The sequence below is a fragment of the Scyliorhinus canicula genome, chromosome 16 (genome assembly GCF_902713615.1).
Source record: "Scyliorhinus canicula chromosome 16, sScyCan1.1, whole genome shotgun sequence".
In the NCBI taxonomy this organism is placed as follows: Eukaryota; Metazoa; Chordata; class Chondrichthyes; order Carcharhiniformes; family Scyliorhinidae; genus Scyliorhinus; species Scyliorhinus canicula.
The window spans coordinates 106445918-106470212 of NC_052161.1; the positions used below are offsets into that span (position 1 = coordinate 106445918).

The following is a 24295-nucleotide window of genomic DNA, read 5'->3' on the forward strand; positions in this document are numbered from 1 at the left end:
AGAAACATGGGGAAAAGGAAGAATCACAGGCACAAAGGTAGCTCAGTAAAGCTAAAATACGGAGTGATTTGCTTTATGCTGAAGCAGCAATGCAGAAAACGCATACTAAAATCTGCTTTGACAAAGGGTCATCTGGACTCGAAACGTTAGCTCTTTTCTCTCCCTACAGATGCTGCCAGACCTGCTGAGATTTTCCAGCATTTTCTTTTTCTCATCAGTTCCCTGGGTAGGGTGGTCTCCAGCAGCTGGTTCCTAACTATAGTTTCTATATATTTTTTTTGCTACGGTTATGTAACTTAACACTGGGTTAACTTAAGTTGTTGTTAATATGTTGGGTTGTTCATTGAGGAGGGGCGAAGGTTTATGATTGTTGTTATTACTGTTATCGTTGGTATTTTAGTATGGTTTGATGTTGTTGTGTAAATTCAAAATTTTTCAATAAAAATTATTTTAAAAGAGAATGCTGAATGGAACGTCAGACAAAGCCAATAGTTTCAAGCAATATTCTGCCTTGTACTTCACCAGTCTTCAACTTGTGTATAAATCATTGGCGCAAATCTTCGACAGCAATTGCACTTCTGAACTGCGGGATTGAAGTCTTAGACCACAAAAATGGGATGTTTCACGAGGGGAAAATAGCTAACCGCCAGAAAAATATAATTTAGATGCAGGAACAAAAACCAATCAATTCATGATCAGTTGTCAAACTCTTCTCATAACTTTTTTTTAAAAACTGAAAACATACATCATCCAGGATAATCCCAACCGTACATACACATTCCAGCGAAACCCAACACAAGCTGGAGGATCAGCATCTCAAAGTCTTCTGAACTTTGTTGAGTTTAACAACTTGAGACCATGAACTCTTGTCCTCCATTTTGATTTTACCCCAAGTGCCAGTCTGCATTTTATTTTCATGTTTTTGCTATCAGACAACGTTGACCCTTTTACTGCTGTTAACACATTGGTGTTATTATTCTGCTTTCAGATAGTACTGTCCTTTATTGTTCCATTAACACCTACTTTGGGGAAGTACGTTAATTTTTAGTATTATTACCATTCTTTGCTTTTATTTCAATGCATGATTTGTCACCAGTCCAATTTAGTTTCATACCAAACAGTGTTAAACTGACAGTAGTGAAATATTTAGGTTCCTGATGAGATAGAAATTAACAGAAAATTCACATTAGCTTGATGCAATTTGATCTGAGGAAAAGGTTTCTATCCTTGAGTACTAAGAGCATTAGGAGGCCATTCAGCCCCTCGAGCCAGCTCCCCCATTTGATAAGATGATCTGATTGTGGCCTCAAGTTAATTTTTCTCATAACCCTAGACTCTCTTGTCGATCACAAATCTATCTCAGCTTTGAATATATTCAATGACCTCGCCTCCAAAGCTCTCTGAAGAAGAGAATTCCACAGACAAATGACTCAGAGAGAGAAACACCTCATCTCAATCTTCAATGGGAGAAGACTCTCTCTGTCTGCTGGTTTTAGACTCACCTACAAGGGGAAACATCCTCTCAACATTCACCCTGTCAAGTCCCATCAGGATCTTATATGTTTCAATAAGATCATGGGCTGAAATCTCCACAGCCGGGTTTCTCTGTTTTGCCGGGGGTTTCCCGACGGCGTGGGGCTACCCCACAATGGGAAACCCCATTGACCAGCCAGCAAAATGGAGAATCCCACCGGCGTGCTGTACCAGAAATCTGGTGCGGCGGGATGGAGAATCCCGCCCCATGTCTTAGTCTACTAAACTCCAATGTGTATAGGCCCAACCTGCTGTAACTTTGCTCAAAAGAAGCACTTTCATTCCAGGAATCAGTGAGTAAATCTTCTCTGAATTGCTTCTAGTGCAATTATATCCTTTCATAAAGAGAACAAAACTTCACACAGTCTCCATATCGAAGACCCTGTACAGATGCAGCAAGACTTTCCCAGTTTTGTACTCGATTCCCTTGCAATAAATATCAATACTCCATTTGTTTTCCTTATCATTTGATTACCTACATACTAACTTTTTGTGAATCGAGTACCAATTTATCTATGGGTGGCCCGTTGGTTAGCACTGATGTCTCCAGCGCTGAGGACCAGGGTTCGATCACGGCCCTGGGTCACTGTCCATGTGGAGCTTGCACATTCTCCCCGTGACTGTATAGTTCTCACCTTCACAACCCAAAGATATGCAAATTAGGTGGATTGGCTAATCTAAATTGCCCTTTAACTGGAAAAAAAGAATTTGGTACTCTAAATTTATTTTACAAAGGAAACAAAACTAGCAATGTATCCAGAAGGCGTTCTGAGGTTTCTCCATTCAAATAATATACTGCTTTTCTATTCTTGCGACCAAAATAGATACATTCACATTCTCCACATAATATATACTCCATCTGCCCAACAACTGTCCACTCATTTAAACTATATAAATTCCTTTCTAGATTTCCTGACTTGGCTTTGTACCATCAGCAAATTTAGCTACCATACGATGTCATTGATATACATTGCAAACAGCTGAGGTTCCAGCACAGATCCATGTGGCACTCCACTAGTAATAGCTTGTCAAACCAAAAAAGATTCATTTATCCTTACTCTCTGCTTTTAGTTAGTTAATCAATCCTTTATCCATGCTAATGTTACCCCCTACACCATGCGCTCTTATTTTCTGAAGTACCCTTTGATGTAGCACCTTGTCAAATGTCTGTTGGAAATCCAAGTACACCTCATCGTTTTTTGTTTTTTTTATTCGCTCACGGTATGTGGGCATTGCTGGGTGGGCCAGCATTTATTGCCCATTCCTGAGAGCATTTAAGAGTCGACCACAGTCACATGTAGCCAGACCAGATAAGGACGAGAAATGTTCTTCCCTAAAGGACATTAATGAAGCAGATGGGTTTTAGGACAATCGGCAATTGTTTCATGGTCACCTTTGGATTTTTAAGACCAGATTTATTATTGAATTTAAATTTCACCATCTGCCGTGGCAGGATTCCAACCCGGGTCCCCAGAGCATGACTCTGGGTATCTGGATTACTAGTCCAGTGACAATACCACTATGCCACTGCCTCTCCATCTGTGGTCCCAATTTATCCACCTTGCTTGTTGCTTCCTCAAACAACTCTGATAAATTAGTTCAATACGATTTCCCTTTCACAAGACCACATTGACTCTGCCAGATCCCGTGTGATGGATCTCTGTGGATTTCCGTTATCCCTTCTTAATTCCCAAATAACAGAGGTCAAGTCTGTGCTTTTTGACAAAGTTCAATTGAACTTTATTTGTCAGCTTGTGCCACTGGTAAACTTTATTTGTCAATACAAGATTAGGTCAGATTGATTGTCTTTAGTGAATACAGTAGTTGAGTTTTCATTCAATTACAAATCGTGGCAATTCTTCAAATCATAATACACGGTATAAAATGACTGAGTGATTTAAACAAAAGAAAGATGGCGATTTTAGCAAAAGCAAGCAAAGAAAATAGGTTTCAGAAAGAGATAGTCTGATTCCGGAATGCATTTTTCCATCCCGGCAAGTGATTCTTAAGGAGATTATTATCTTAAAGTCTCACCTTCTTTGCAGCTGTGATTGGCTTTAACTGATTTATAATTCACTTAATTCGGCCAAACTATCTGTCCGTCAATTTAAGAGAGATATGTATTTAAATATATTGGTACACACCTTCCCATACCATTGCTTGCATTTTCCAAATTATCGACACCTGCATCTCAACATTAATTATAAACAACACAGCCTTCAGGGCATTATGACCTTAGACTGTGTATTACCATGGAAACAGGATTGTCCAGCTGGGAAGACAGTAACATATAATAGGGTCTTTTTGCTAGTTGGCGTCACTGACCTTGCTTGTCTCAAGCAATTTGCAAATGTTCAAATCTAGTTTTAATGAAAGATAACTAAAATGTATAATCTGGATTAACTCTTAATGTGTCTCCAGCTATTGTCGCACTCAAATAATACTTTATATGCCTTTAATCTTTATCATCTATAGCTAACAAGAAAACGAATTTCTATCACCGTGATAGATGTTAGGTTAACTAGCCTATAGTCTTCTGCTTTCTGTCTCCCCCTTTCCTGAACTGAGGTGGTACAATAGCGATTTTCCAAACCGGAAGTATCTTTCCTGATTCTAGGGAATATTGGAAGATATCAACCAATGACCCCATACTTAGCTCAGTAAAGCTAAAATATCAAGTGATTTGCTGTATGCTACCACTGAAGCAGCAATGCAGAAAACACATACTGAAATCTGTATTAATGAATAAAACTGTAATACAGTTTTATTCATTAATACAGTTTTATTCATTAATAATGAATAAAACACAGTGGGCTAAACAGCTAGCTTGTAAAGCAGAACAAGGCGCAGATTCAATTCCCATACAAGCCTCCCCGAACTGACGCCGGAATGTGGCGACTAAGGGCTTTTCAGTGACGTCATTTGTGACAATAAGCGATTTTCATTTCATTTCAACATCTTGAAGATAGATAGCTTAAACCAAACGGAGAAAGAACTACAGTATTTCAAATGGACTAATTCCTCCCTCTGACTAAACGGATATATATGTCTTGACTTTACCTCTGCCCAAGCTGTTCTTTATTCAAAATCTGGGCCATTGTTCTAGAAGGTCGTGGCACAGATAAAACAGGAGAATTTCCTAATCTCCCCTGAAAGCTCATTATTAAACTCAATGTTATCCAGGACTTCAGTGACAAGCAAACTCCAGCATTCCTGATTGGCAGCTATTCAAAATGCTTGTCATTTCACAGGCTACAGGCGAGGCCAATAACAATGCACAAAATCTATTTACCTATTTTACAGCTAAATTTGAGTATTTTTAGCCAGCTATCTGCAGCATGTATTTCAATGCCTTTTAGCACAGTTTGAAGCCCAAGCACTCCCACTGTTTTCAATATGCAATCAGTACAATTTGTAATGTCACTGTCACTGGCAGGTCGGGTGCAGGCGATTAAAATAAATGTGTTGCAGCGATTGGAGAATAAAAAGATTTTTTTTAAAAAGCAGCTGTTGGTGGGAATAAGGGAAATGGACAGCTGCTTAAGGCCTACAGTGGGAAAGTGAAAATACTCCTCCATTTAAAGCAGATATATGTTACATTGATAAGGATCTTTAATTTCAAGTTGCATAACTGCTTACTCATTGTGACTGTTACAAGAATCAACATTGCAGAACAGATTTAGTTCCAAATGATTAGATATTGTACAAAGAAGTAAATAACTGGAGATAAACACCAGGGCGAGCATGGCTTGGTGCAGGGTAGGATACAAGCAGTAGAGTTTTGGGTGACCGGATTTCAGAGAGGATGGAAGTTCAGCCAAGAAAGCACTTAAAAGGTTAAGTCTGAAATGAGAAGATGGATTAAGACCTTTTTTCGCAGATTGATTGAGGCAGGTACAGACATGGGCAATATTACAGAAGTAGTAGTAGGGCCTAAAAGGGTTGGAAGTGTGCACACGGTGGAGTAGCATGCTGACGTTATAAACCTCAGACAGTGGCTTAGGTGGAGCCTGGAATTGCTGACTAGGATGTGAAAACTGTGGTCAATGGCTTCAGCTTTCCCAATGTTTAACTGAAGAAAATTGCACTTCATCAAAGACAGCAAAATGACAACACAGAGATAAGTGAAGATAAGGAAGAGACTGGTGTCACTGCACATATGAAAGCTAATGGCATGCCCATCCTAGAGTTACTCTGGCTCACAAATTTTCTTTTCAGCCATTGGAATATATATAGACTTCAATGTCCAGACTGCTGCACAAAAATAATAAGAATTGGAACTACTATAATTTCGACTATTTTATGAAGATATTTTATATTTCTGAGGATGCAGATTAAGTATTTGCTTCTTCAGCCTACTAACAAATTGTTTAAAAATATGTTATTGCTCCAACTCAACGACTGCTCCTTGCTTTGTGGTATTTTCACAGAGGACTTCATTAAGGGTGCTGTAAAAATAGAAGATGAACCAGTCTGCATCCAGTGGCTGCTGAAGTTATGTGGTAAATTACCTGGATGTGCTCTCCTTTGTGGAAATAGTGCCCAAGGCAGTAGTATGCAGGAGTGAGAGACATTAATGAAATGATTTCTTAAAAAAAAATCAATAACCAAACATTTGTCCACTAATGGAGAATGGCACCGGTGATTGGCAGGTAGCAAAAAAGTCGCAACATTAAAGAAAACAGGAGGAACTGTAGAAATTTGTCTGGTATAATGTTCTGTTTAGTCATAAAACTGCAATATTTGGAAATGCCAATATTTATCATGACTTGTGAACAAGCAGTCAGTTAAAAACTGCAAAAGAAACTACCACAATTTGGTGTTCATTTCAAAAAACACACTCAAAAATTGAGGGGATTTGAAAGAAGTTCTATACATTCAAAGACTCTAGCAAGAACACGGCTGGTGCTAAGGGATTTTTATTTTTTCTCATAAGAATGTGGTTGGTGCTAAGAGGTTTTTATTTTTTTCAATATAACAATGCAATGTTTGCATTTATTTTCTTGTCCTGAATACGGTTAATTGGAAACACAATAAAAAACGCATTCCTGGATGTTTCAGTGCTAGTGCTAAATCTGCATCCCCAGAAATACAAAATATCTTCATAAAATAGTCCAAGTTATAGTAGTTGCAATTCTTAGTGCTCATAAAACTAATACAGGAGAAGATTTACTTTTGGTAACCCTCCTTACAAACAGTAACAAGTCTCGTATCCTTTTAGAATAAGGAGGGAAAATGTTGATTTTCTAAAATTTAGAATAAGGAGGGAAAAGAGTAATGAGATAGTCCAAGAGAAGAGTAATAAGGGTTTTCAAACAGAAACTCAGGTAGCTGTAATGAACAGGAAGGCTAGCCACGTATGGCAAAATACAGGGAGTTGATAACCAGGGGTAACTTGGTATCAAAGGAGAGAGTGGCTTGGAATCATTGAGGTATACAGCATAAAGGGAAGAACATACACAAGCCATGATCATAATGAATGGTCGGGCAGGCTAGAAGGGCCAAATGGCCTCCTCCTGCTTCTATTTTCTATGCATGTCTCTATGTAAACCTGACTATGGCGATTTTATCTTTGGAGCATGGAGAGATAGAGTCACAGAGGTTTACAGCATGGAAATAGGCCCTTTGACCCAACTTGTCCATGCCGTCCAGTTTTTACCACTAAGCTAGTCCTAATTGCCTACATTTGGCCATATCCCTCCATACCCATCTTATCCATATAACTGTTTAAATGCTTTTTAAAGGACAAAATTGTACCCACCTCCACTACTTCCTCTAGCAGCTCTTCACCCTGTGTGTGAACAAATTACCCCACTGGACCCTTTGGTATCTCTCCCCTCTCACCTTAAACCTATGCCCTCTAGTTTTAGATCCCCTACCTTTGGGAAGAGATGTTGATGCTCTACCTTATCAATGCCTCTCATTATTTTATAGACCTCTAAAAGGTCACCCCCTAAGCCTCCTTTGCTCAAGGGAAACTGTCCCAGCATATCCTTACAACTCAAACCATCCAGATTCGGTAGCATCCTAGTAAATATTTTCTGCACTCTTCCTCGTTTAACAATTTCCTTTCTATAATATGGTGACCCGAATTGTACCCATTATTCCAAGTGTGGCCTTACTGAGGTCGTGTACAACTTCAACAAGACATCCAAACGCCTGTATTCAATATTCTGACCAATGAAACCAAGCATGCCAAATGCCTTCTTCGCCACCCTATCCACCTGTGACTCCACTTTCAAGGAGCTATGAACCTGTACTCCTAGATCTCTTTGTTCTATAACTCTCCCCAACATCCTACCATTAACTGAATAAGTCCCAAGGGCAGCACGGTGACGCAGTGGGTTAGCATTGCGGTCTCACGGTGCCGAGGTCCCAGGTTCGACCCCGGCTCTGGGACACTGTCCTTCATTTTTCATTTCATTTCTAGAGTTTGCACATTCTTCCCGTGTTTGCGTGGGTTTCGCCCATACTACCCAAACATTTGCAAGCTAGGTGGACTGGCCATGCTAAATTGCCCCTCAATTGATCAAGATCCCATTGTAATCCTAGATAACCTTCTTCACTGTCCACTATGCCACCAATATTGTGTCATCTGCAAACGTACTAACCATGCCTCCTAAATTCTCATCAAATCATTAATATAAATAACAAATAACAGTGGACCCAGCACTAACCCGAGGCACAGCACTGGTCACAGTCTTCCAGTTTTAAAAACAACCCTGTACAACCACCTTTTTTCTCTTCTGTCGACAAGCCAATTTTGTATCCAATTGGCTACCTCACCCTGGATCCCATGAGATTTAACCTTATGCAACAACCTACCATACGGTACCTTGTCAAAGGCCTTGCTAAAATCCATGCAGACAACATCGACTACAGTGCCCTCATCTACCTTCTTAATTACCCCTTTAAAAAAAAACAATCAAATGCATGAGACATGATTTTCCACTTTCAAAGCCACGCTGACTGTCCCTAAATGCCTGGAGAGTTATAGAACAAAGAGATCTAGGAGTACAGGTTCATAGCTCCTTGAAAGTGGAGTCACAGGTGGACAGGGTGGTGAAGAAGGCATTTGGCATGCTTGGTTTCATTGGTCAGAATATTGGGTATTCTCTCAGAATACCTTTTAACAAATTACCCCCCCACACATTAGGCTAACCTGTCTGTAGTTCCCAGGGTTTCCCCTGCGGCACTTCTTAAACAAAGGCACATTTGCTACCCTCCAATCTTCAGGCACCTTAACTGTGGCTGTCAATGATTCAATTATCTCTGCGAGGTGACCTGCAATTCCCTCCCGAGCCTCCCACATGTCCTGGGACACATTTCATCAGGTCCTGGAGACTCATCTACCTTGATGTGCTTTAAGACTTCCAGCACCTCCTTCTCTGTAATATATACACTCCTCAAGACATCAGTATTTATTTCCCCATGTTCCCTAACATCCATGCCTTTCCTAACAGTAAATATCACTGACAAATATTAATTTGGAAACTCACCCATCTCTTGTGGATCCACACATAAATGACCTTGTAGATCCTTAAGAGGCCCTATTCTCTCCCTAGTTACTCTTTTGCCCTTTATGAATTTGTAGCAGCTCTTTGGAGTCCCCTTTGCCTTACTTGCGAAAGCAATCTCATGCCCCCTTTTTGCCCTCCTGATTTCTCTCTCAACTCTATTCCTCTACACTCTTCAAGGGATCAATTTGATCCGAGCTGCCTATGCTAAAGGAGAGCTTAGAGGGGGTGGGGACTATGTATATTTATGAAGGCATTCTACTGATTAGAAATTTTTCGATGGATGAGGTTGGCTAAGGGAGAAATCGAAAGAAGACAAGAATTGAGGATTTCAACTGGATTAACTTGGGCTTTGAAGGTGGCAGGAGAGATGTGAATAAAAAATATTCAGAGTAGTAGTATTTTTGGTTATGGAGACATGCAAGATGGGTGAGGAAAAAAGTTCAATGAAGATATTCCACAACAGTACTTCTTCCTCATCCTTCTTGCATGTGCACTATCTAACCAGAGATAAATGACTCTGCTTAGTCCCTCCCCAAGTGTACCTTCATGATGTTGCCTCTGCCAGGTGTAGTGGGAGAGGCATGTGTATGGAGGATTATCAGATAAGTTTCCAAAGGGCAGAATGAAGGTTGGGCACCAAACACAACTAGATCCATATGGAAGTCTGGTGAATTGTTGAACTGTAAATTGAGTATCTTAAAGCTAGCTTCAATTTCATGTTTGCAATGTTACTGTAAAGTAGTTTATCTTAATTTCAGTTGAATATGTAAAATGAGCCACAAAATGAAATTAAAAGCACCATTTTGAGCATAAAGGAATTGAACATATATGGATGTAATGCATCAGTTTTACAGGGCATTAGCAAGACTGCATCTTGAATACTGTGAGGCGTTTTGGTCTGAATTCTCCCTCCGTGTACCCAAACAGGCGCCGGAATGTGGCGACTAGGTGCTTTTCACAGTAACTTCATTACAGTGTTAATGTAAGCCTACTTGTGACAATAATAGATTATTCATTTATTATTTTAAGATGTGACAATATGTGTATTGTAAGAATAATAAAGGATGTAAATGCATCGGAGGCGGTTCAGAGGAGGTTTACTTGATTGATATCTGGAATAAGCAGGTTGCCTTATAAGGACATGCTACGCTGGTTTCCACTGGAGATTAGAAGAGTGAGGGGTGACTTGATAAGGTCCTGAATGCTCTTGGCAAGGTGGACATGAAAAGAATGTTTCCACTTGTGGGTGATCCAAAACTGTTTTAAAATTAGGGGTCATCCTAATAATATGGGTGGTGTGGGGGTGGTCACCCTATAATGTTTATACGGCACAGATGAGGAGAATTCTTTTCTCTCAGAGATTTGAGAAACTTTGTAACACTGCCTCAGAAGGTAGTAGAAGTGATGCAACAGAATATTTTTAAAGGCAGACATGGATAGATTATTGCTAAGGAAGGGACTCAAAGGTTATCGGGGGATAGGAATGCGAAACACATACCCATCAGCCATGATCTTAATGAATGGTGGAGCTGGTTTGAGGAGCAGAATGAGCTCCTTCTGCTCCTATTTTGTATGTTCGGATTCCAATTACATTTGAAGACTGAAGGATACATCTGCAGCACGAGTCACATGTTGTGCCTAACCTCAGTGAAACGTATATCAGCTGCACAAGTAGAGATAAGTGAAACAGTATGTCAGTTTCATGTACTTTAATGCAGTTTAAGGCAATCACATCAAGGCATTCTGTCTGCCTTGTGGGGGTACTTCTCAAAAATATATTCATTCTAACACTATATAATAGATTTTATGTTTAAAAAACTAATTGAAACCCAACTTAGAGAAACATGAACATTTGCGAGCAAGATATTCTCCAACTGTATCGATAGCTTTGATTAGTATTTTAACTCACCACAGCATGTATCAATAGGAAAAGGGGAACTAATGCACAATCTGGTGCTGTCTTCCTCCCCTGGTAATCTGATATCAGGAAAAGTTGACAGGACTGGGACGTCCTTTGTTGACCAAACCTTAAACAAAAGACATCCTTCTCCCAAAAGAAAGCTCCAGCCCACATTCCTGTCAGCACCTGAGGTTAATTGATGGAGAGGGAGGAGCTTGCCATGTGTGCAGTGAATGGGAGGGGCACAGACTACAGATGCATTTGATATTTAAGATGCTGCGCCTGGGCTGTTTTTAAGACTGCTTACTTTTTTCTGAAAAGGACACTGCAGGAATCCTTCAACTTAGCAAGCCTCCATATTCAGTGGATGAAGTGTGCAAGAGGAACATATTTTAACAACATCCTTCTAACTATTCTGAACTTCTAAAAATAACTTTAAAATATTCTGACAAATTAGCTGATAAAATAGCTGATAGATTACTAGTTCAGTTAAGGTTTCGAAAAAGTAATCCAAAGTGGGAAGTGTTTCGAACCCAAAGATAGTAGTTTTGTAGATTTATTAATTTGAAAAGATGCCAGTCAAGATTTCCCTCTGGCTTCTTTCACTCATTTTGCTGCTCTGCCATACTCCTCCGGGTTGCAGCAGGGTTCAGAAAACACCTCGGAGAAGGGGAATTGCTGGAGGAGTGAACATTCTGAAGCTCATCACCTGCTGTGATGATCTGAAAGAGCTGAAGATCCAGGTGGCCAACCTGACCAGCATTCTTACTGAGCTCAGTGGAAAACAGGAGACCGACTGGATAAACGTTGTCATGCAGATGATGGAAGTGGAAAATGGCTATCGGCAGATTGAATCTCGCATTACAGAAGCTGAAGGAAAATACTCTGAAGTGAACAATCGGATAGATATTATTCAGCTTCAGGCAGCCCAAACAGTTACACAGATATCAACAGGTAAGGGAAGGATTGGAAGGAAGATGTGATTAAATGTATTTGTCACAACATTAGGTATTGTGTGCATAAACAGAGGCAATCAATAACATTTAAATGCTAAATGCAAGTTTTAAAAGGTGGTTTGACATTTGCAGAAGTATTAAAAAACATTCAGTTTGAAAACAATTACTTGTATTTCTTTTTAGCTAAAATTAAGCAGAAAGATAAACCTTCGCATTACTATTTCAGTATTATGATGATACAGTTAACATTAATCAATGATGAACAACAACTTGTATTTGTAGACCCCCTATAACACAGTAAAGCATTGCACAGGACTTCACAGGAGCATTATCTAACAAAGTTTGACAAGTGAAAGCCAAATTTCCACTTAATGAAACACAGCTGTATAAACTGCTCTGGGTATTCCCAATTTTCTTGAGCGAGATCCCACTCAAACTCATAAATAATTTGGAAAACTCTCAATTATGTGGAAAATGGTTGAAAAAGAATAAATCAGGCATCATAGTTGAACTGAAAATCACAATCATCCTTCTCCAAAAAAAGTAAGTGCCTCTGAACCCACTTACCCCAATTAAGTTTGGCAAAACCTTTAAAATGCTTCTGTTGATATTAAGGCCACTTTCATTTTCATTTTTACTTTTAATTACTCGATTATCAGACTCCATTTAATGGCTTTTTCTTTCCACAAAGACCTACTAAACAGGACTAAGGAATGTATATTTTAATGAATTTTCTAACTTGTTAAAGGAATCAATAAGATGTTGATTTTGTTTCATATCCTAAACCTATTGTTTCTTCAAACGTGTTCTTTATGAAATCACTATATTTAAGCAAATGGTCCATAAAGTGGAGCTATTAAAAGCAACTGTAGAACTAGAACAATAAGTTGATTAAATTGATTTTAAAGTCCTATTATGTTCAAACTACAGTCTGATTCAGCACAAAATATCAATGCCAATCTAAACAGACAGCAACATTTCAGAAATCTCAAAAAAATGTTACCACATAATGCACTTGAAAGCTGCAATAATCACATTTTTAAAAAAATTTCAAAATTACAAGATTTTTTTGATCAACTGCAATAGTGTGGACACAAAGGGACGACCAACATTTAAGTTTGTTCTTTTAATCTTTTATCAGTGCTGTATTTTTACAGGATAAACCGTCTCCTCATATGAAACTGTCATGAAGAAATAATTAATTTTTAATCACATTTTAATATCATGACTGAATTTATGTGGAATCTCAATTTAAAGTTACACAGCAAGCCTTGCTTCCCCCCAACTCTGCTATATTTGTAAAGGAGAGGCGGGGGCTGGGAAGAAGTGGTAAGATATGATCCAAGTGTCTTTAACAAAATACATAATGTAACTGGTGAATCAAGATTGTATTGAAGCTAATGGTCAAGATCCATCTTTTCCATTCATTCACTAGGAATTCTTCCAAGGCAGAATATATTCTCACAGCTTTGAGAGGTGATTGTGAAAAATTTCAACGCCATCTAGCAGAGGTGTTCTCTCTACTTCCAGTCTCAAAATAGAAATCCATGCCTGCTAGTTCTTGTCCTGTACAGCTGCAGTTTCAACAGATCACTTGCAGCTCACATTTGCATCACGTAGCTGGAGTCACGGAAAGAACTCACATTCCATTCAGAGAGCCTGAGTGCGTGTTTCATATGATTCTATCAGACACCTCGTCAAATCAGACAAGAAACCTCAGCAGTCTTAAATTCTCACCTGCTGATGAAGCAGACCACATGGCATACCTTTGCTATTCAGTCATAATCAGAAACCATGCATGAGGGGGTCCCACTTCCCACATTACCTAAACTCAATAGCAGTGAGAAAGGGAATCAGTAAGGTACTCTTACTATTTATTGGATTTTTGTTCAGATTTTGAAAAAACAAATCCAGTGACTACCTCCCCTTTTACATTCTACGGTGGGAGTCCATTTTCTATTGATATACTAGGCTCTGTTATGAAATACGGAAGCCCAGAGTTCAAGATTGATCCCTATCAATTCTGTCCACTAAAAGCGATGACTTAACCTAACAGCATTTATTGATCCACATTTTCACAAGTTTATGTTGTTATTGGTTCCTTAAAGTGCCACACTCGGGCTATCACGGTTGAAAATCCAATTGTCTCAGTGACTGCAATAAATTAGTATGGAACTATCAGCTTGAGTCAATAATAGTGCTCTTGCCTCAGTCAGACAGTTGCAGATCCAAACCCAACTCCAAGACAAGGCTGACACATTCATGCATTACCGCATAATTCTGCACTGTCATGGGTGTCATTTATCAAGTGAGATGTTAAAGCGAGTTTCCATCCATCTGTTCAGGCGGATGCAAAAGATCCCACGGCACTTCTTCCAAAGCAGGAAGTTTGTTTAAGTACTGGCCAACATTTTCCCTCAACCAATATCACCAAAATGAACTAATAGTCATTCATCCCATTGTTGCATGTGGTACTTTGTTGTATAGAAAATGACACATGTGTTTCTCTTAAATAAGTCATTGAATTGCAAAAGTAACTTAAGTGTAACCACATCAAATTCAATCTTTAAAATATTTAATCAATCTAACACATAATCTTACTTTATTGTCAAAGCTACTTAGCCATTTGGCAATTTATTTTTGAAAATGGCACAAATAATTGCTTAGGACAATATTGCTCTGTATCGGTGTTATTTTCAACCAGTACTGGTCTGGAAAACTGACATGATATCTGGTTGTTCTGAAGCTGCATATCAATATTAAGGCACAGAATGCTACAATGAGCAAATCAAAAAAGAGAAGACACTTTAAAAGTGTAACCATCACAATTTATACTTTATATTCTGCAAATTGTAACATCCAATAGACCACACTCTTGGGATACAGATGGCAGAAACCTGAAGTTACAAAATAATTCTATTAAAGGCAATTAAAAACTATTTTGCTAAAGTCGGGGACAGGCTCATCGATGACATAGCTGGTCATTGAAGATCCTGCCAACAGGTCTTACTGTCCAGCTTCACTCATGAAGTAGAATCACAGAATCCGTACAGTGCAGGAGGAGGCCATTTGGCCCATCGAGTTTACCCTGACCCTTTAAAAGATCACCCTACCTAGGCACATTCTCTCACCATCCTAGAGACCCCACCTCACCTTTGGACACTCGAATTTAGCATGGCCAATCCACCGGATCTGCACATCTTTGGACTGTGGGAGGAAACCAGAGCACCTGGAGGAAACCCACACAGACACAAGGAAAATGTGCATACTCCACACAGACAGTCACCCAAGGCCAGAATTGCACCTGGTGCTGTGAGGCAGCAGTGCTAAGTATGGTCACTTGATTAGGGCAGAGAAGGTTGCTCATCAGCTCTGGATTCATAATCAGCAGGAGATGGGCTCCAGTGGAAAATGAGAAAAACAGGAGACAAAAATAAAACTTAAAAAGACGCTTATTTAAGGATATGAAAAATGGGGCCATCAAATTGACCTTTAGAGGGAGTAGAATTCAATTTTGCTGACATCAAGTTTCAATCAATGTAGGTTTACAGTACTAAAACAAACACATTTCTTGGTCCATACAGACCTGAATAAAATATGTTCTATGTAATTTGATTCCCACATCTCAAGCCGTAGTTATAATTATAAAAAGAAACTATTGATGCAAAAGGAACAATGGAGAAATTGTGAATATTATGAAAGGCAAAAAGGCCCAGCTACCCACAAGACTTAGATACTGTTTTCATTAAGATGCAATCAAGGTGTCTAAATAAATCACTACAGGATTTGTTAAACCATATGACTCCAGACTGATCATAGCATGTAATAATCCATGAAAATTGCCTCGAGAAACATCCAGCTGCTGATTGAACTTTGCAAGTTCTCAAAGGACTTTCTGTTACTTTATACTGAAAAAGCTATTTTGGGGGGAGGGGGGTTGTGGAGAACAACAACCAAACTATATATTCCCCCCCCCCCCACCCCCAGATAAAACTCAAGACATTTCCAATGACATAAAACGCAATACACCAAATTCCACATCTTATTGAAATACATCAGCTTCAAATTAGAATTAATACCGCATTCTGTGGACCACGCGTAGAATGCTCCAGTTACTCAACAGGCAAGAACGTCAGCTATGTAAACACAAGTTCATACACGGAGCACAATTCAGTTGTCACCTAACTAATACTACCTTCTACAAGACATACGCTTTAGTTCCTTTCAACTACATTTATCATATGAAAATACAAGAGACTGCTTGAATTCAAAACAAAAAGGGCCTTGATTATGTTGCGGCCAGTGAAAATCAAAATCCATCTCCATGGCAATGCAGCCAGAAACAATACAACAATGGGATAAATATATAATTACCTCCAGTCAAGCTATTATTTTATAACTGAAAAGCCATCCTAAAAGGTTTCAATGACTTGAAAATTATGTTTTAATTTTCTTTGCCACAGGAACTGCCCTTATGAGGATGTAGTCCCACTTTCACTAGTAGATCTTCAGCACCTGGCCCAAGCACCCATATTTCATACAAGAATCATAGAAATTATCAAGTGTCTTGTTGGCCAGAGAAGTCATCACAATTGAGCCTGATCCTGATGCCAAACAGGAATCTTAGCTGATGTTTGCCCTCTCTAACCCAGGAGTCCAAAAGCCAACTGCAGTAGCTCAGTTGATACCCAAGTTCAAATCAGCCATTTCAGCATTGGCAATAATCACAGATAAAAGTAATTTGTTATAATTAGTGTCAAGAACATGCTGGGCCAAAATAATATTATTTGAGCATGGAAAGCTTCCCTTGTTGCATTTTTCTTTCTGGGTTTCCAATATCTGCCTGCTGTGGTGACACTAGGACTCTCTATCCAACCTTTCTTAGAATTACGTGAAGCTATAAATAACGTATTTGCCCTTTTTCTCTTCCTGATCTATGACATTTGCTTCTATTTAATCAAAACTTCCACTGAACAACCTGGCCCTGCACTTTCACTTGAATTGGTTCTTAGAGTTAAGGTCTGGGAAGTACTGACAGTATGATGGAGGCAGGTTCAATTGAGGCATTCAAAAGGGAATTAGACAGTTTTTTGCAAAGGAGGAATGTGCTGAGTTATGAGAAGAAAGTGGGAGAATGGCACTAATTAAATTGTTCATTCAGAGAGCCAGTGCATACACGATGGGCCAAAAGGCCTCCTTATGTGCTTTAAAAAATCTGAGATTCTGGACATCTGATATGCCACAATTTTGTTCACTGCACCATTCTTTTGGGAACAGTTCAAATAAACAATACTTTGCAGAAACTATTTGATTTATCTTCAGAAAGCTTTACATCTTGGAACTGTAGAACTCAGTAATGCACTCACCTGATGCAACACATTACCCAAACCCACGCTTGAAAAACTACTTTCAACGGTGTCAGAATAATGAAAATTTCCATCCTCTTGAACTTTATTTTAGAAAGCATCGACATATGCTGTCGGTAAAACCTAGCTCTCACAATCTTCACAAAATTAAGTTTAAAATCATCAGAGATCTTTAATGCATCAGTTACATCAAAAACAATGTCGACACAAATTAAAATGGGTTTATTAGAGGTGCTTACGGGTGATGTTGGTTGGGTTTGCACTGTCTTCACATCCAGAAGCAAGTAAATAGCTGATAATTGGGGCTAACCTGGACTTCTACAGCTCCTGGGTTAGTAAAGATTAAAAAACTAATTTGCTGCAGTTAACAAATGTTATAAATTTGGCATGGTTGGACAGTCTCCATCAACAGGGTCAGGTATGCTCACTGATTTCTTGTGTTTTGAAAGTAGAAAACAATATTTAACTCAAGTCACTCAAATTTGACCAAATCTACATTTCTTCAAATGTAAACATCTGAGAAAAAGTTATTTTCCTAACTCAAAACAGCAGCAAAAAGGAAATGTGAGCAAAGCATGGCAGGGAGTGTTTCAGGTATGTTGAATAAAGAGTAATATATGGACCTAAATCAGAAGGGACAAGGTGAACGTACATTTTATATTTAACTAATACAGAGGGTGGTGAATGTACAGATCAAATTGTCCTTGGGTAGACTGTGAAGACCACTAATATTCAAGAGGGAACTACCCTGCAGAGAATTATTAGGCTTTGGGACTCACACGATGGCCCACCAGTTCTACAAGGGAAAAGTGGTAGAGAGTTTATTATAGCCTAAATAGCTCAATTCAGAAAGATTGAAGGAAAACACAAACCTACAATTTGACGATAACAATGCCAATTGACTGGATAGAAAATCTACATGGGAACAATATATAAAATACTTCAATATACTGCATTTGCCAAGATTCCCACAGCTAACAAATCATAAAGATAAATAAACCATCATAATATGAATTCTTAACTCGTTTCAATCCTTTCTTACTGGTCGGGAGTATGTAGCTATTCAATCTAGCTTCATGGGCAACGGCAGGGAAGAGAATAAATGGAATTTTCCTGCTTGAGTGTGAGTACCTAACATCAATGTCGGTTTCAATTACTATTCTAATTTGGGAAAGAATCTCAAAGCGGGGGAAAAAAATATTTATAGATATGACAAGAAAGAAGGCCACTGTTCATTACTGCTCATGTAGCTGTAGTGCAGTAATGGCTTGATTTAAAACTCAAGGATTCTGGGATAGTAGAACCATAGAAAAACTACGGCACAAAAAGAGGCTAGTCAGCCCAAGTTGTTTACATATATGCAGTAACGCAATATTTAATCTTTTGTCTGCAGATGCTACTTATGACTGCACATCGCTGTACCGGAAGAATTATCGAATAACTGGAGTGTACAAGCTACCTGCAGATGAGTTCCTGGGAACTCCAGAACTAGAGGTGCCTTTTGAAATAAATTTTCTTTAGTTTTGTTACCTTTTGAACGTGCTTTACTGCCACTCAAATTACATTATTTCTAATTTGCGAATGTCACTTTGGTGTAAGAATTGTTCAGTGATGACTAAAATATTATCTCCTTATATTACTGTGATCTTGACAAACAATGAATTTGGTTTAAAATCTTCTGAATTTTATTGGAGTTGCGAATATGTACTGCCATGCTTCAGAATCCCAGAGTTTAAAATCCATGCATTACTGTAGCTGCATATGAGCAACAACAGAGCCTGCCCTTTAGTCATTAATATTTTATTCCACTTTGAGAGGTCTTTTCCCAAGTCCATGTTAATTTATGATATTCACTGCCAAGTGAGAAACTTCCATTCATTCCCTTCTCTGCCACTATTAATGGAATTAGACTCAAAAGCTGTGAGCAAGTTAAAAATTGCAATGGCCTTTTTTTTTTTAATCCAACTGATCAATAGTAGTAGGAATCCATGAAATCAATGTATTTTTAGTAAAAATAAAATACAAGACACTGGAAATTTGTGTTAGCATCAGTAAAGGAAACAATCAAATTAATATTGTAATTTTGGATTTCACTTGAAACATTACCATCTCATCTTATTTTTACAATTGATGATATGTTTTTGACTTTTTCTAGTATCTTCTGTTTCTGATTTCCAGCTTTTGCAGTTGGTTCTTCACTTATATTTTGATGAAAATGTGCTATGATGGGGCTAAAGAATAAACTGAGCTATGGAGGGTGAAAACAATTAAATATTGAAACTAGCACGGTGACGCAGTGATTAGCATTGCTGCCTCACAACACCTAGGACCCGGGTTCAATCCCGGCCCCTGGTCCTGTACGGAGTTTGCACATTCTCCCGGTGTCTGCGTGGGTCTTACCCCCAGAACTCATGTGCAGGGTAGGTGGATTGGCCATGCTAAATTGCCCGTGAACTGGAAAAAATAATTGGGTACTCTTAAATTTCTTTTTAAAAATATTTAAACTATTTTCTTTCTCAACCGCGAATATATAATTATAATACATTATGTATTTGTTGGACTTGGTCACTAGGAAATTTTTCTTTTAATTCTCATGCATCAAAACAATTTGAGGTTTTAATACCATTGCAAGTACACGGACTCTAGCTTGGACTACTGAATGTGGCTCCAAATCTTACCATCAAAGAATGAAAAGCTAGCTAAATACTTTGGCATTCAAGATTAGGCCTCATGCCTTGTTAAATAATTATTTGGACTGTTTCAGGTGTACTGTGACATGGAAACTGGAGGTGGTGGCTGGACTGTTATACAACGACGCAAAGCTGGCCTTAGCTCTTTCAACCGTGATTGGAAACAGTACAAGCGAGGATTTGGCAACATCCGTGGAGACTTCTGGTTGGGAAATGAACACATTTTCCGATTAACTAGGCAGCCAAGTATACTCAGGATAGACATGGAGGTAACATTAGAATTCCCATTTACATATTTTACCAAAGTTATGATTTTATTTGCAATGAAATATTTAATGAACAGAATTAGAAACAGCAGGACCAGTATTATTAAGATTTATTTTTAAATTTAAGATGTAAACTTAAAGCGAACTATTGCTGGCAACAGTATATGTCAATGTCAGTGAACTGTTTAATGACTTGCCCTCTATAACAACAGGACTGGGAAGGGCATACTCGTTATGCAGAATACAACTACTTTTCAATAAACAATGAATTGAATAGCTACAAATTAATCATTGGAAATTACAACGGGACAGCTGGACGGGACTCACTCAGATACCACAACAACACTGCCTTCAGCACAAAGGACAAAGACAACGACAAGTGTGTGGACAACTGTGTACATTTCCGCAAAGGTAAGGGCCAATAGGTAAACAAAAAGAAAACCAGATGTATTTGTTCACTGGATTGGGTCATGACACTTAAACTAGAATTCATTTTTTACAATGCCATACTAAAGAACTGTTAAGTTACATATTGCAACCCATAAGTTTCCATGAAATTTGCAGGCAATTCATTACACTGGACAAAGGTATTCTATGAAAACTGTAAATATATATTGCCGGATTTCTCCATATTTAGTAGATGCTATGAATACATTACAAAGAAACTGACACTACAAAATGTGCATGGGTCGAGAAAAGACCGCTGTGAACCACCAAGTTTGACAAAATACAATACTGAAAAATACCATTCACTTTCTTGAAGTTACTGCTCCTATCCTTTATCTACTGCCTCACCAACCCCCCCCTCCCCCCTGCATATTTAACCCCCAAGAAATGATATTAACAATTCATACAATAACTCTTCATCCCTTTGACTGCAGGTGGCTACTGGTACAACTGCTGCACAGATTCCAATCTGAATGGAGTTTACTATCGTCAAGGGCATCATACCCAAAATTCTGATGGCATCACATGGTATGGCTGGCATGGCTCAAGTTACTCACTGAAACAAGTCGAAATGAAGATTCGCCCACAAAGTTTCAAACCTTGAACACGATAATTTTTGTAACTTTGTACATGAAAAACTTAACAGTTATTACGGCATTTTCTTAGAGCAGAACTGTGGATTGAAGGACTTTTCGATGCAAAACTTTGGGAAGCTCCTTTCTTCTGCTTTTATCTCTCTGCTAACCACTTACACAATTACATGTCTGAAAATAATGTTAAACATTACAAAATTAAGTGAAAAATACTAGCCACCCTGACAGGTTTTAAAAATGTACATATAAAGAAATTCATAAGTACATTTTTTTGAAATAGCATGGCAGAAATGTCATTGTGGTCTTCAATGGAATTAAATGAAAGTTAATTTCACGATCAAAAAAAGAAAACAAATATAAGAATTAGGGAGCGCACTCTAACTGGGAGAAATCAAAGTTATTATGGTATATTGTCCATAATGCACAGCAAGAAAATGTGCAAAAATATAACCTGCCTCTCCCCAACACAAAAGTGTATGCATATATGTCAACTTGCAGCTTTTCTCAGTTGTGAATCAGTGGTGAGAAAAGTAGTTTCCCCCACTAGCACCATAGATCTTTAATATAATTCGATTGCTTAGAAAGAGGGACTGAAGTGACAGAACTTGATGGAATGTTTCACTAGGGTAAAAATGCTTTATCAATACAAGTTATTATTCGGTGGGATGAGAATCAATCAGGTATTTCTTATTCCTTTTTTTTTCTTGCATCAAGCTTGGGGCAACTGAGTGGGTTATGTTCAGAGTTCCAGTCACCGAAATGTTTATTTAGTGTTTTCCCTAAATAAGTTACATGGAACAAAATAAATTCCATTTCTAAAAACACTTTATTTTCTTTGAAAGTAGATTTAATATGGGAAACCTGGCTGTTGACTTATGTGGTGTTTTATCATCTTCAAACCAGTCTGCAGTTGCGTCATTGAGGCAAGGTGGAAATACTCTGGTTGAACATATTTGTTGGCTTTACTTAACTCCTGCCACTGTAGTTCTCAATGTCGAGATTTAAAACCAGGACAGGGTTAAACTGATGGTGCATTTTACTTAATTAAAAGTGCATTTGGAGATTCATATCCAGAATCATTGTAGCACCAAAATGGCAGTAAGTTAAGGGGCATGATTTTTGTAAGAATACCAGTATTTAGAGAATGAACAGGTGCAGCTCAGTCAAAATGTGCCTTCATGGACTAAGGTGGGCCCAAATTTAGGGGGACATGTCATTAAAATAGCCGAGATTAGACCAAAGCCCTAGTAAGATCTCAGAGGAGAAATTGGGTTGGAAGTGAGAGTGAAACTGCAGGCTTACAGCTGTGGACTCTTCTTCAGCCTCAAGGACTTTTGACAGATGTTAGACAACAGCATCCAGAACACACCAGACCCAGAAATCCAGATTTCCTAAAACAAGGATAGGACATTTAACCCTGTTCAGCACTTTCCTTTTTTCTCCCACTGCCCAACCAAATTTGAGTGTGGCTCAAGCACAAGGTTCACCGTCAGTTACTTACGATGCCACTAGAATTGCATATCGCTTGGAATCAACTGGTGGAAATTGCAGCAGGAAGACTGGGAACACTACTCGTAAGACTTTGTATTCCAGGTGGTTGCTCCCATAGGGTTTTTCTCAAGAACAATATACAGAAAAAGTGTGCGTCTCTGTGTGTATGTGTCTGTGTGTGTATGTGTGTGTGCATAAAGGGATATAAAGGTAACCTGTCCAATAAAAATTCTCATTAATTCAGCACTTGTGTATATTCCATTAACTTCTAAATTGCCACACTGCCAATTGTCATTTCATGTACTGCAATTTGAACTGTTTGTGAGCTGTTAGTTTTCCTGGGGCAGTTTCAACTTTGTTGGAAACTGGTGGTCAACTTTTGTTCATCTTCTAGTTTAGTGTGTATTTACATGCACAGGAAGATGAGCATTTAGAACTGAGTGAACTTGTATCTTCCGCAGCACTTTGGTAAATCTAGTCCATTAGTTGCAAAAAGTGCACTAAATTGGAAAATGGTCATTCACACTTGATACATCACAAGATAATCTTAACTGGGGCCAGTATTCATTCTTAGTTTAAGATAGGATTCGAAGAGCTGGTTATTATGTAAAGGTTGGAGAGAAATAATTTATTTTATACTGTTATCAAACTAGCTTTCAGCTAGTTTGTAAATTACAGTTTAATAGAAATTAACAAGGATTTGTTGTGCTTTCTTGGCAAAATCTTAGCAATACTTAACAGGTAAACATTTTGTACTTTAAATAATACACAATTAAATAGTATACTTTTGTATTATTCAAATTTCTTTTCTAATATGGAATATTACATTATAAAAATATTTAAAACCTACAATGGAGTGGGCGGCACAGTGGTTCGCACTGTTGCCTATGGCGTCGAGGACGAGGGTTCGATCCCGGCCCTCGATTACTGTGTGTGGAGTTTGCATGTTCTCTGTGTCTGCGGGTTTCACGCCCACAACCCAAAGATGTACGAGTTCGGTGGATTGGCCACACTAAATTGGCACTTAATTGGAAAAATATAATTGGGTACTCTAATTGGGCAGCAAAGTAGCACAGTGGGTAGCACCGTTGTTTCACAGCTCTAGTGTCCCAGGTTCAATTACCGGCTTGGGTCACTGTATGTACGGAGTCTGCATGTTCTCCCTGTGTCTGCGTGGGTTTCCTCCCACCTGTTAGGCGAATTGAACATTCTGAATTCTCCCTCTGTGAAATTAAATGAAATGAAAATCACTTATTGTCACGAGTAGGCTTCAATGAAGTTACTGTGAAAAGCCCCTAGTCGCCACATTCCGGCGCCTGTCCAGGGAGGCTGGTACGGGAATCGAACCGTGCTGCTGGCCTGCTTTAAAAGCCAGCGATTTAGCCTTGTGAGCTAAACCAGCCCCTGTGTACCCGAACAGGCGGCAGAATGTGGCGACTAGGGGCTTTTCATAGTAACTTCACTGCAGTGTTAATGTAAGCCTACTTGTGACAATAAAGATTATAAATTTTTAAAAAGCCACAATGGAGATTA

General features: G+C 38.6%; 2 protein-coding genes across 3 annotated transcripts in view; one reads left to right on the top strand and one right to left on the bottom strand.

Moving 5' to 3' along the window:
* Window positions 1-24295, bottom strand: part of mtor (mechanistic target of rapamycin kinase) — a 342907-nt gene that overhangs the window by 181116 nt on the left and 137496 nt on the right. The gene's annotated exons all lie outside the window — the stretch shown is intronic.
* Window positions 11181-23628, top strand: angptl7 (angiopoietin-like 7). The gene is made up of 5 exons (XM_038821834.1): window positions 11181-11907; window positions 18669-18769; window positions 20040-20234; window positions 20444-20642; window positions 21113-23628. Exons 1-5 carry the CDS (start codon window positions 11526-11528, stop codon window positions 21280-21282), a joined length of 1047 nt encoding a protein of 348 aa, XP_038677762.1. The 5' UTR covers window positions 11181-11525; the 3' UTR covers window positions 21283-23628.